General features: G+C 44.2%; 1 protein-coding gene across 4 annotated transcripts in view; it reads right to left on the minus strand.

Moving 5' to 3' along the window:
* Window positions 1–13,611, minus strand: part of HPN (hepsin) — a 181,032-nt gene that overhangs the window by 33,456 nt on the left and 133,965 nt on the right. For all 4 annotated transcript variants that reach the window (XM_033963177.1, XM_033963174.1, XM_033963176.1 and 1 more), the window contains one exon: window positions 12,135–12,175. In XM_033963177.1, coding sequence (XP_033819068.1) covers window positions 12,135–12,175 — 41 coding nt within the window. The remainder of the gene's footprint in view (window positions 1–12,134; window positions 12,176–13,611) is intronic.

Here is a 13,611-nt window from a genome sequence, read left to right on the forward strand (position 1 = left end):
CGCCCTCCCAGAAAAAATACAAAAAAAGTATAAAAACAACTCCCTCCCCTTCTTCCCCCCCTGCCTCACTCCCTCCCCCTCCTGCCCTTCGCCCTCCCAGAAAAAATACAAAAAAAGTATAAAAACAACTCCCTCCCCTTCTTCCCCCCCTGCCTCACTCCCTCCCCCTCCTGCCCTTCGCCCTCCCAGAAAAAATACAAAAAAAGTATAAAAACAACTCCCTCCCCTTCTTCCCCCCCTGCCTCACTCCCTCCCCCTCCTGCCCTTCGCCCTCCCAGAAAAAATACAAAAAAAGTATAAAAACAACTCCCTCCCCTTCTTCCCCCTCTGCCTCACTCCCTCCCCCTCCTGCCCTTCGCCCTCCCAGAAAAAATACAAAAAAAGTATAAAAACAACTCCCTCTCCTTCTTCCCTCCCTTTCCATCCACCCCCCTCCACACTCCCACCCCTTCACATCCATTCACACCATACCCACCCCACTCCACCCACAGTCTCCAGCATCATGACTCGCCTGCCTCCTACCGTCTCGTGGGATCTTCAGTCCTCCTGTGAGTGTCTCTCTATCTCTCTCTCACTCTCTCCCTCCCTTCCTCCCTCCCTCTCTCTCCCTTACCACAGTGTTTTCTTTGCCCTCCAGCCTCCTGTGTCGCAGCAGTGGTGACTACAACTTCACAATTCATGTCTCCAGCATCATGACTCGCCTGCCTCCTACCGTCTCGTGGGATCTTCAGTCCTCCTGTGAGTGTCTCTCTATCTCTCTCTCACTCTCTCCCTCCCTTCCTCCCTCCCTCTCTCTCCCTTACCACAGTGTTTTCTTTGCCCTCCAGCCTCCTGTGTCGCAGCAGTGGTGACTACAACTTCACAATTCATGTCTCCAGCATCATGACTCGCCTGCCTCCTACCGTCTCAGCTCCCACATCTGGACTTGGCTTGCCAGCTCTCCTTCGATGATCAGAAAAATCTGACATCATATCTATGATACTTTTAAAAATACATTTTAATATACAACTTATTGAAAATAAAGGACAACTGCGTACTGGATAAATGCAAAACCTTATCAAACATAAGTGTTAATTTACATGGCTGTGTCAACTAGGTAGAATTTGTAATGCTACATGATTGACACCTTATCTTGTTTAGAGATGTTCTTAATAGAGTATAACACTTATCATGCTTAATCCTTTAAGTATAAATTAGATGAAATGCATTGAGGTGATATGTTAACATCTTTCCTTTCGTGCACACAAAATGTGATAGATGTATAAGGTGTACACCTGACATAATTTTAGTCACCCATCTCCCTGTATGCCTCTTGTAAGGAGATGCACATTTAGTTTGCTTTAAATCCTGAACTACTTACCATCAATAAAACAGGGGCACTGGTCTCCTGACGTAATAGCATGTATTTAATACGTACTTCCTGAGTGCTGTGTCAAAGCACTAGCATTGAACAGGTGCGCCAGTTTCCCCCAGACCCAATCGATTTCACCTATATTTCTAACTTTCCTCTTGATGGGGAATAGCAGTTTAGCATTGAGCGACATGTACTCAGTTAATCAGAGTACTTCACGCTTGGACAATTTGTGTTTCTGCACACAAAATCCATAATAGGAAGTCATCTTCTCTGTGTATCTATGACATTTTTGCAAAGTACTCAGTTAATCTAAGTACTTCCTGAGTGCAGTGTCAAAACACTAGCATTGAACAGGTGCGCCAGTTTGGCCCAGGCCCAGTCCATTTCACCTATATTTCTAACTTTCCTCTTGATGGGGAATAGCAGTTTAGCATTGAGCGACATGTACTCAGTTAATCAGAGTACTTCACGCTTGGACAATTTGTGTTTCTGCACACAAAATCCATAATAGGAAGTCATCTTCTCTGTGTATCTATGACATTTTTGCAAAGTACTCAGTTAATCTAAGTACTTCCTGAGTGCAGTGTCAAAACACTAGCATTGAACAGGTGCGCCAGTTTGGCCCAGGCCCAGTCCATTTCACCTATATTTCTAACTTTCCTCTTGATGGGGAATAGCAGTTTAGCATTGAGCGACATGTACTCAGTTAATCAGAGTACTTCACGCTTGGAGAACTTGTGTTTTGGCACACAAAATCCATAATAGGAAGCCATCTTCTCTGTGAATCTATGACATTTTTGCAAAGTACTCAGTTATTCTAAGTACCTCACCACAATTGTGGCTCACACTGCACACAGACACACACACACTGACTGAATGAGAGCCAAAGAGTCAGTTTTCTCCACACTATGTCCATTTTTCAAATGTTCCTGTGCTTGATGGGGAAACAATACTTTAGCATTGCACAAAACATACTCTATCTGGACTAAATTTATGTATGTTTCTCTATATATGATCTTTTAAAGTTCATAGCCTTTTACATCCTCCAGTTCAAACACTGAATCTCAAGCATACAGAATACTTTTCTTTCTGTGAATTTATGCTTTCGCCCTCATCATCATCCTATTTTTAGACCAATTTCAAAATCTTTTCAATTTCAATATTCTTATAATAATCTTTATCATTCAATGTTATTATTTGCTGTTCACATCATGTTTACTTGTGTTCAATAATACTTACTTTGCATTTAACTTTGCCCTGGGAGATCTATGTTATCCATTCTATATGTTCACTGTATTATGCTTTCTTCAATAATACAGTTACTCAGAAATAAAAACATTATAACACAACTATTGATTCCAGAATTTATTTTACACTCACAAACTCCAATGACATTATGAACTTATAATGACTAACGTCATTTAACAAATTGTTTATTATTGTCTTTTAACATATTAAAACACTTCATAAAATCAATAACTAGAAAGCTGCAAACAAATTGTGGACAGTTTTGTTTGGGTTTTATTCGGTGGGGAGGGGCAGTGAAGCTTGTCTTTAATCTTTGAAATCTGTTGGGCCTGAAGACAACTCAGCGTGAAGACGACAGAGCATGAAGACACTTGTAAGTTTGAACATGAATAACGATTTAAACAAACAAAGAAAATGACATAATGATCGTCATAAACACTTAAAACATATATTATGTCATATAACGATTATTAAGCTAATTCAGCTTTACAAATTTTTACAATTCATACAACAAACATATCATGCAAGACAAACAGAAATAATGAAACTTAGCATTTGACAGATGGATCAGATGAATAGACACTGCAGGCATCAGACTATGGGCATTTCATTATGACCCCAATGCAAACACCCACTATGCCCATTTACCTTCCACTATTACAGGTCTCACAGTCCACAATTAATGTGTCTGGTAACGGGACAAAAACACCTGGGGAAAAAATTTGGAACTATCCCAAAATCTGCAGCCTGGAACTGGGTAACCTGGCCACCCTGTTACTTTGATTTATTAAACTCTTTTTTCCAATATGAGAATGACACGAACTAAATTCACCATCCTGTCCATATGAGTTATGTAGCTGTCCTTGTCCCTCTCCCATTCCTATCATCTCTGCTTTAACAGTGTCAGGTCAAGACCACACCAAGACAAAGGCCGCTGAGCGCAGGGCAGAGGCATGTGCCTAACAAAATTAATAATGCATTTTTAAGGTCTCCAAAATAATGAGGGAAGTTGCCTTGCCTCGCGCTGAGTTGCTCGCGCTCAGTTGTCAGTTGTCTCGCGCTCGATTGTCTGCGCGATTTTGTCCGCGCGCGATTGTCTGCGCGATTTTGTCCGCGCGCGATTGTCTTGCGCGCAATTGTCTATGAACCGTTTTGAGCTCAGTTGCTCGCGCTCAGTTGCTCGCGCTCAGTTGTTTTGAGCTCAGTTGTCTTGCGCTCAGTTGTTTTTGAGCTCAGTTGTCTTGCGCTCAGTTGTCTTGCGCTCAGTTGTTTTTGAGCTCAGTTGCTCGCGCTCAGTTGTCTTGCGCTCAGTTGTCTTGCGCTCAGTTGTCTTGAGCTCAGTTGTCTTGCGCTCAGTTGTTTTTGAGCTCAGTTGTCTTGCGCTCAGTTGTCTTGCGCTCAGTTGTCTTGCGCTCAGTTGTTTTTGAGCTCAGTTGTCTTGCGCTCAGTTGTCTTGCGCTCAGTTGTTTTTGAGCTCAGTTGTCTTGCGCTCAGTTGTCTTGCGCTCAGTTGTTTTTGAGCTCAGTTGCTCGCGCTCAGTTGTCTTGCGCTCAGTTGTCTTGCGCTCAGTTGTCTTGCGCTCAGTTGTCTTGCGCTCAGTTGTCTCGCTCGTGCACATTCATGAAAATAATTTGCGCTCAATTGTCTTGCGCTCAATTGTCTTGCGCTCAGTTGTCTTGCGCTCAGTTGTCTTCACGCTCATTTGTCTTGCGCTCAGTTGTCTCGCGCTCGATTGTCTGCGCGATTTTGTCCGCGCGCGATTGTCTTGCGCGAAATTGTCTTGCGCGCAATTGTCTATGAACCGACAAATACAAACTAAGTATAACAAAGCTAAGGTGACCATACGTCCCGTTTTCAACGAGACAGTCCCGTTATGGGACCGACCGTCCCGTTGTCCTGGCCCACTGCTTCAGGACGCCGAAATGTCCCGTTTTCAGGGACAGCATCCCGAAGCTGTGCGCGGGGACAACAGACCGGCGATAGTTTCCCCTCCTGCACTAAAGCCTGCCTCCCTCCTTCCCTCCCTACAGCGCCAAAATGGTCAGGGGGGGGCCAGGTCCGAAATCACCCTCCCTATTCTCAGGGCCGGCATTAGGGGATGGCAAGGGGGCCCCGCGATCCAGGCAGCTCACTTAGCTGCCATCAGCTGCGCCAGTAATGCTAAACTGGACGGTAAAAGCAAAGAGAGAAGCCGCGGGACTTTCCCACTTACCTGCATCGCTCGAAGTTCTGCCGCTCTTGATCCCACCCCCCTCTGAAGTGACTTCCTGTTTTTGAGGGGGTGGGATCGAGAGCGGCAGAACTTAGAGCAATGCAGGCAAGTGGAAAAGTCCCGCGGCTTCTCTCTTCGCTTTTACCGTCCAGTTTAGCATTACTGGCGCAGCCGAAGGCAGGGCTGATGGCAGCTAAGAATCGCCTCCAGTCTCGCAGCAGCACTAGAAGACTGGCCTCTAAATTAAGCTAAGGGCTGATTCCCTGAGGGAAAAGAGGGGAAGTACTGGAATGGGATGTGGGAAGATGGTGGGTTGGCTGGCTCAGGAAAGGGGGAGAAAGCTGCTAAATCAGATAAGGAAGAAAAAAAGGAACACAGGAAGATGCTGGACATGAAGGTTGTAGGGTGAAGGAAAAAAAACAAACATGACAAGTAGGAAGGCAGGTGGGAGATGCTGGACACAAAGATGGGAGATGCTGACACAAAAGGAGAGAGAAGGAAAAGGGAGAGGAACGAGAGATGCCAAGTCCATGGGAGGGAGGGAAAGGAGATACCAGACCATGGAGGGGGAGGGAGAGAGAGATGCCAGGGCATGGGGGAGAGAGAGGAAACAAATGACAGACCAGAGGGAAAGGAGGGAGATAGATGCCAGGGCATAGGGGAGGGAAGGAGATAGAGACTTCAGACCATGGGGTGGAGTGGGAAGGAAGGAAGGAAAAGAGAGATTCCAGAGCATAGGGAGACAGAAAATGGAGAGGGGGGAAGCTGAAATGAATCATGTACAAAGGAGACAGTTTATAGAAGGAGCATAGAAAGAGGGAAGATACCATATGGAAGAGAGAGAGGGCAGACACTGGATGGAAAGAGCAGAGAATGGAAGGGGCGAGACAGAGGGTGAACAGTAGATTGAAGGGGTAGAGAGAGGGGGACAGACACTGAACAGAAGTGTAGGGGAGAGGAGGGACAGACGCTGAATGGAAGTGTGGGGGAGAGGAGGGACAGATGCTGAATGGAAGTGTGGGGAGAGGTAGGACAAACACTGAATGGAAGTGTGGGGGAGGGGATGGACAGACACTGAATGGAATTGTGGGGGAGAGAGGGGCAGACTGAATGGAAGTGGGGAAGAAGGGGAGCAGATGCTGGAAGGAAGTGGGGAGGAGAAAGAAAAAAGGGCACATGCTGGATTGAGGGAAGAGGATAGAGCTACATAGAAACATAGAAGATGACGGCAGAAAAGGGCTACAGCCCATCAAGTCTGCCCACTCTGCTTACCCACCCCCTGTCTATGCCCTAATGACCCAATTTCCTTATCTTGATCCTCGTAGGGATCCCACATGGGTATCCCATTTATTCTTAAAGTCTGGCACGCTGTCTGCCTCGATCACCTGCACTGGAAGCTTGTTCCAATGATCAACCACTCTCTCTGTGAAGAAATACTTTCTGGTGTCGCCATGAAATTTTCCGCCCCTGAGTTTGAGCGGGTGCCCTCTTGTGGCCGAGGGTCCCTTGAGAAAGAAAATATCATCTTCCACTTCGACACGTCCCGTGAGGTACTTAAATGTTTCGATCATGTCTCCCCTCTCCCTATGTTCCTCAAGAGTGTAGAGCTGCAATTTGTTCAGTCTCTCTTCGTACGAGAGACCCTTGAGCCCCGAGATCATCCTGGTGGCCGTCCGTTGAACCGATTCAATTCTGCGCACATTTTTACTGTAATGTGGCCTCCAGAATTGCACACAGTACTCCAGATGAGGTCTCACCATGGCCCTATACAACGGCATTATGACTTCAGGCTTTCGGCTGACGAAACTTCTATTGATACAACCCAATATCTGCCTTGCCTTAGATGAAGCCTTCTCCACTTGATTGGCAGTTTTCATGTCTGCACTGGAATGGGAGAGGGAAAGAGGTGGCAAACTATAGGTAGACACAATGAAAGAGGAAAATTGAGGACTGAATAATAAAAAGAATTTAGACAGAGGCAGAAAATAAATTGAGAAGGAAGAACAGGAGGAAGGGAGCAGAGAGAGAGATGCCTGAGCAGGGGGGAAGGAGAGGAGACAGATACTAGACCTGGGAGGAGGAAAAGAGGAAGGAGACAGATACCAGATTTGAGAGGAGAAAAGGAGAAGAGATAAGCTAAAATCTGTTGGGAGGGAAGGAGGGAGGAAGGAAGGTGAGAAAGAGGCAGAGAAAGGGATGGGGTTGTAAGCAGATTAGAAAGACTAGAGAGAGAAAGGCCTGGACCACAGGGGAAAGACAGGAAGCAGATGCAGGACTATGGGAAATTCAGACAGACGGGGAGAGACCTTGGGGAAGAACAGGGAAATTTAAGATCATAACAGAGGAGGGAGAGAGAGGGAGACCTGGAACAAAGGTACAAATGAGAACTGACACTGGATCTGGGGATGGTAAGAGGGAAAAGAGAGAGAGACCTGGACCCAAAGGGGATGGGGCTGGATTGTGAAAGAAATGTTGGATGCAAAAGAAAGAAAGATTGGATGCACAGTCAGAAGGAAGTGCAACCAGAGACTAGTGAAATCACCAGACAACAAAGGTAGGAAAAATGATTTTATTTTAAATTTAGTGATCAAAATGTGTCCATTTTGAGAATTTATATCTGCTGTCTATATTTTGCACTATATTTGTCTATTTTTCTATAGTTACTGAAGTGACATTGTATATTTTAAAGTAATTTGCCTTGACATCTTTGAAAAAAAAAATCCAAAACTCGTAAATGATAATTAACATTATCTCTGCGTGCAGTGTGCTTTGTGTTTTAAAAAAAATTTTTATGTTTACCATTATGAATTAATAAGATATTGTATGTACATGAAAAATGAATGGAAGAAATTAGGGTCGGGGCTAGGGTCGGATTGGGGCGAGTCTAAATATTAATAGATATCCCGTTTTGATGAAAAAAATAAATGGTCACATTAAACAAAGCAGATGTACTCCAAGGACAGCATATAATAAAATGCCATTTATAAAGACAAATACGAACTAATTATAACAAAGCAGATGTTCTCCAAGGACAGCAGGATAAATATCCATACTGGGTGACATCATCAGATAGCTCCATGCATGGGAACTGCTTTCCAGCAATCTTGAGAAGCCTTGGCTGGAGAGCTGTTCCCACTGTGAGACATCTAGGAAGCAATACTGGACAGGCAGGCTGAGACTTGGGCCTAGATACCTGTAGAAATTTCTGGAGTGGAGAGATAGATCTAGGAGTCATCAGCATAAAGGTAATACTGAAAACCATGGGAGGAGATTAAGTACCAAAGCAACAACAATAGATTGAAAAAAGAGGTTCCAAAACAGAGTTGTAGTACGCTGACTGACAGTGGGATAGCGGTAGAGGAGGATCCACCAGAACATACTAAAAGTATGATGGGAGAGATAAGAAGAAAACCAAGAAATAACAGAGCCCTGAAATCCAAGTGAGAAGAGCTTATCAAGGAGTACGTGATGATAAACAGAGTCAAAAGCAACAGATAGATCGAGAATGTTGAGGTTTAGAATAGAGGCCTTTGGATCTGACCAGGAATAGCTCATAGAAGACTTTAGCAAGGGAACTTTCTGTAGAAAGTAGAGGGTGAAAGCCTGATTAAAGTGGGTCACGAATAGCTTGAGATGAAAGAAAGTTAAGACAATGGCAGTGAACAGCAGATTCATATACCTTCGATAAGAAAGGGAGATGTGCAATAGGTGGAAGGGCAGATAGGGTCCAGTGAAGGTTTTATGAGGAGTTGTGTAACCATGGCATGTTTGAAGGCATCAGAAACAGTTGCAGTAGAACATGAAAGACTGAGAATATGACAGATAGAAGGGATGACAGTAGGAGAGATAGTGAGTAGACAGGTGGGAACTGGATCAGAGGAAAGAAAATGTACAATTTCCTCTTCAGTGATTTCAGAAAAGGAAAATAAAGTTGCAGGGGTTGAAGGCCAGAATGAATTGGAGGAGGAAGAGGTGGAGGTGTCCTGGTTGAGAACTCAAGGTTAATCTTGTGAACATTGTCATAGAAGTACTCAATCATAGTTTGGAGATAAAGTGAAAGGGGAGAGGGCGGGGAAGGGGGGGGTGAGGGCACCCTGAATAGAGAGTTCAGTATAGCAAAGAGATAGTGAGGGCTGGAGCCAAGAGAATTATTCAAATTGGTGTAATAGCCTTGTCTGGCACGTGAAAGAGCGGACTGGAAAGAGGTCAGTAGGAATTTGAAATGCAGGAAGTCAACATGAGTACAGGATTTGAGCCAAAGACATTTAGCATATTGGGCACAGGAACATAAGTAGCGGATTTTAGGTGACAGCTAGGGCTGGGATTTGAAGAGCAAGGGAATCTAGAGCCAAGGAGAGAATAGTATTATAGGAAGAGACAGCTTCATTGACAAACTTGCATAACATAGTGGTTAAGAGGAGGGATGAAACAATGGTGGAGAGAGTGCAAGGGTCAATAGCCTGAAGATTCCTAAATGAAATGATGGAGACTGGCTGGGTCTGGGGGGAGGGTGATGAATTATGAGAGTTATCAGTTGATTCAGCAGTTGTGAGAGTTATCAGTTGATTCAGCAGTTGGAACACAAGACAAGATCAAAACAGTAGCCATTCTGGTACATAGGGGTAGTTTGAGGATGTTAAAGCAAGAAATCTAGAGGCATAAGAGTCAGTGGTGTCATGAGCATTAATGTTAAAATCACCAGAAATGAGGGAAGGAGATGAAGGTTCAAGAAAGAAGGAAAGCTAGGAGTCAAAGTCAGTAAGAAAGGAAAAAGGGACGTATCAGGAGGTTGATAAATGACTGCTACTCAGAGAGCTAGAGGAGTGAACATACAGATGGAATGGACTTCAAAGGAAGAAAAGCAGTGATATTGAGGTGGAAGAAGAGGTTGAAATTTACAAGAAGATGAGTAACAGCCCAACACCCCCTCCATGATCAACTAGGCAAGGTGTATGGGAGAAATGGCAACCTCTATGACACAGGGTAGCAACTGAAGCAGAATCGTAAGGGCAGAGCCAGGTCTCAGTTAAAGCAAGTAGATGGAGAGTACGAGAGATAAAGAGGTTGTGGATATAAGCAAGCTTGTTGAAGACAGAGCAGACAGTCCACAGGGCACATGAGAAAGGCAGAGAAGAAGGGGAATAGAAATAAGATTGGAGACATGACTTGATTAGAGAGACTAGGATTGGGATTGTTATCCCCCAGCAGAGAGCAAAAGAAGGAGCAGAGAATAAAGAGAAGAGTAGATGGCATGATGACAGTGATGCAAACAAGGGATGGTTGAATCAGAGGAAGAAAATGTTGAAGCTTTAGAGCTAAGAAGAAGGTAGAAGACAAAAGTGAAGGTGAGGTAATGAATTCAGAGGGGCTGATCCTGTTCCATATGTTTGTGAGTTACATTGCTGAAGGGTTAGAAGGAAAAGTTTGCCTTTTTGCGGATGATACCAAGATCTGTAACAAAGTAGACACTGAAGAGGGAGTGGAAAATATGAACAAGGAGCTGCAAAAGTTAGAGGAATGGTCTAATATCTGGTAACTAAAATTCAATGCAAAGAAATGCAGAGTAATGCATTTGGGGATTAATAATCGGAAGGAACCGTATATGCTGGGAGGTGAGAGGCTGATATGCACAGACGGGGGAGAGGGACCTTGGGGTGATAGTGTCCGAAGATCTAAAGGTGAAAAAATAGTGTGACAAGGCGGTAACTGCTGCCAGAAGAATGCTGGGTGGATAAAGAGAGGCGTAGCCGGTAGAAGGTACTGATGCCCCTGTACAGGTCATTGGTGAAGCCCCACTTGGAGTATTGTGTTCAGTTTTGGAGACCATATCTGGCAAAGGACACAAAAGACTTGAAGCGGTCCATAGCAGGGTGACAAAAATGATAGGAGGTTTGCGCCAGAAGACGTATGAGGGGAGACTAGAATCCCTGGATATGTATACCCTAGAAGAAAGGAGGGACAGGGGAGATATGATTTAGACGTTCAAATACTTGAAAGGTATTAAAGTAGAACAAAATATTTTCCAGAAAAAGGAGAATGGTAAAACCAGAGGACATAATTTGAGGTTCAGGGGTGGTAGATTCAAGAGCAATGTTAGGAAATTCTACTTTATGGGTGGTGGATGCCTGGAATGTGCTCCCGAGAGAGGTGGTGGAGAGGAAAACGGTGATGGAGTTCAAAGAAGCGTGGGATGAACACAGAGGATCTAAAATCAGAAAATAATAGTAAATATTGAAGAACTAAGGCCAGTACTGGGCAGACTTGCACGGTATGTGTCTGTATATGGCCTTTTGGTTGAGGATGGGCCGGGGCAGGGCTTCAATGGCTGGGAGGGTGTAGATGGGCTGGAGGGAAATTTGACAGAGACTTCAGCAGTTGAAACCCAAGCACAGTACCGGGTAGAGCTTTGGATTCTTGCCCAAAAATAGCTAAGAAGAAGGAAAAAAAAAACCCCAACAAATTTTTAGATTGAATCAGGTTGGGCAGACTGGATGGATCATTCAGGTCTTTATCTGCCGTCATCTACTATGTTACTATGTTATGCTACTATGTGGACTGGACCATCAAACACCCCCCATCCCCCCCGCTGGAATTGTGTGACGTCATGGGGGGAGGAGGAACATAGTAAGCCTCGATCCTGGATAAAACCGCTACTGGAACCATTCAAGTTTGTGCTTAATCCCACTGTGGACGAACCTGGGATGAGATTGCTCCCAAGGGTATGGACCCTGAGCTCTGAGAACTAATGATGCAGACTGGCCACACAGGAATCATGCAAAGCATGTGACTGTGGGCTACAGATCTCAACCCTGAGAGTCTGTATCTTCTCACAGCCAGAGATGCCCTGGAGTGACCGGGTTCCTCCGCAGCATCGAAAGCCTCCAACTGGATAATAAAAAACCCCAAAATAATAAAGATTAAACTCGAAAAGAACAGACAGGCTTCCTACTTACTTGTAGAGAGTAAGACTGAGGGGTGGAGCTCATCCCAGAGTGATGGGAGATGGACCAGGTACGTTAGATAGATTGTGAGCCCACCGGGACAGATAGGGAAAATGCTTGAGTACCTGATTGTAAAAACCGCTTAGATAACCTTGATAGGCGGTATATAAAAATCCTAATAATAAACTTGATAAAACATTAAAACTAATAGTGGACTCTCTATAACCGTCGTAATTAACGGGGATTTAACCCAATGGTCAAGACTACCAATCCTGTTGCACAAGAAAGATATTATATGTATACGTGTGCTATTTGTATTACACCAAGGTATACTAAGTTCATCTAAACGTACAAGTACAAATATAATAAAAAATCTTACCTTGGCACTGGACTGCTAGGACCCGTCTACTTGAGCACTCACTATAAATAACAAAAGAAATACAGATTAAATTTGTTGAGGTAGTGGATATTCCTTATAATAAAAATGTAATGCGGATGGGAGATATAATAAGGTTTTCATATAAGGGGGTTATTATATTAAAACTCTATTTTTTCCTTTTTTGTTCATTATTAGTTAGAAATACTTTAGTATGAAAATTCTGTATGAATTTATCTTGAATAGCATAGGGTCATATAGGTAGTAATTTGGGTATAGTTATTAAGGGAGTTTAATTGAAGACTGGGAAGACTGCGGGAGAAAATAGATGATCGTAATTTACATGTTATTAAGACTATGGGCTCCTTTTACGAAGCCGCATTTGCGGTTTAACGTGTGTAATTGCGCTAGCTGCTACCGCCTCCATTTGAGCAGGCGGTAGTTTTTTGGCTAGCACAGGGGTTAGCGCGTGATGTATTTAGGGATAAGCTTCCATTTCAGAATTATTTATATCAGATTAATTGTTGGCTCAGATTAATAAGTCTGACATTATTAATTGTTTAGTGGCAACACAGGTTTTTTACATATTGAGGAGGAAGTCAGGGAACTCGAGAGATTCATTGAAGAGGCATACAGGACGAAGGTGGAAGAGAATGAACTTCAAATGAAAGAAGAAGCTACACGGATACCAACATGCAAGGGAGAGCAAGAAGCAGATTACCTCAAAGATGACACCCACAAAGGACTACCGCATGAGGGGGAGAATTTGGCTAGTTGAGGCCCAGAAGAAGAAAGAGCGAAGCATAACGAGGACATTGACCTGAGACCGAAGCAGAAACTGAAGAAGAGAAAGTCAGTGATCCTAGTGGGAGACTCGATCCTAAGGCATGTGGACAGCCACATAGCAGGAGGGAGAGAGGATCGACTGGTGACCTGCCTTCAGGGAGCAAGAACCAAGGACATCATGGACAAAATTGGAATGATCCTGGAAGGAGCAGAGACAGAAGAGACTGCAGTAATGATCCACATCAGGACGAATGATGTCAGCAAGAGAGACTACAGAAGAAGTACGCTGATAGAACAGTTCAAGATTCTGGGAAAGAAGCTGAGGATGAGGGCCCAGAACATAGCGTTCTCAGAGATCCTACTGGTACTGAGGGCAGATGTGAAAAGGCAGGAGGAACTACAATCAATAAATGCGTGGATGAGGAGATGGTGTGAGGATGAAGGATTCCACTTCGTGAGGAACTGGATGGCGTTTTGGGGCAAGAGCAAGCTCTACAGGAGAGATGGACTGCACCTGAGCACGGCGGGAACTAGACTCCTAGCAAACAATGTCAAGAGAGGAATAGAACAGGCTTTAAACTAAGAAGAAGGGGAAAGCCGACAGTTGACCAAGCGTCGACGATTCGTAATACGGTATCCCGTGAAGATACTGAGGGGAAAAAAGGCTTGGAAGAAACAAGGGACAAATTGCAGG

Source organism: Geotrypetes seraphini, chromosome 11 (assembly GCF_902459505.1).
Source record: "Geotrypetes seraphini chromosome 11, aGeoSer1.1, whole genome shotgun sequence".
NCBI lineage: Eukaryota > Metazoa > Chordata > Amphibia > Gymnophiona > Dermophiidae > Geotrypetes > Geotrypetes seraphini.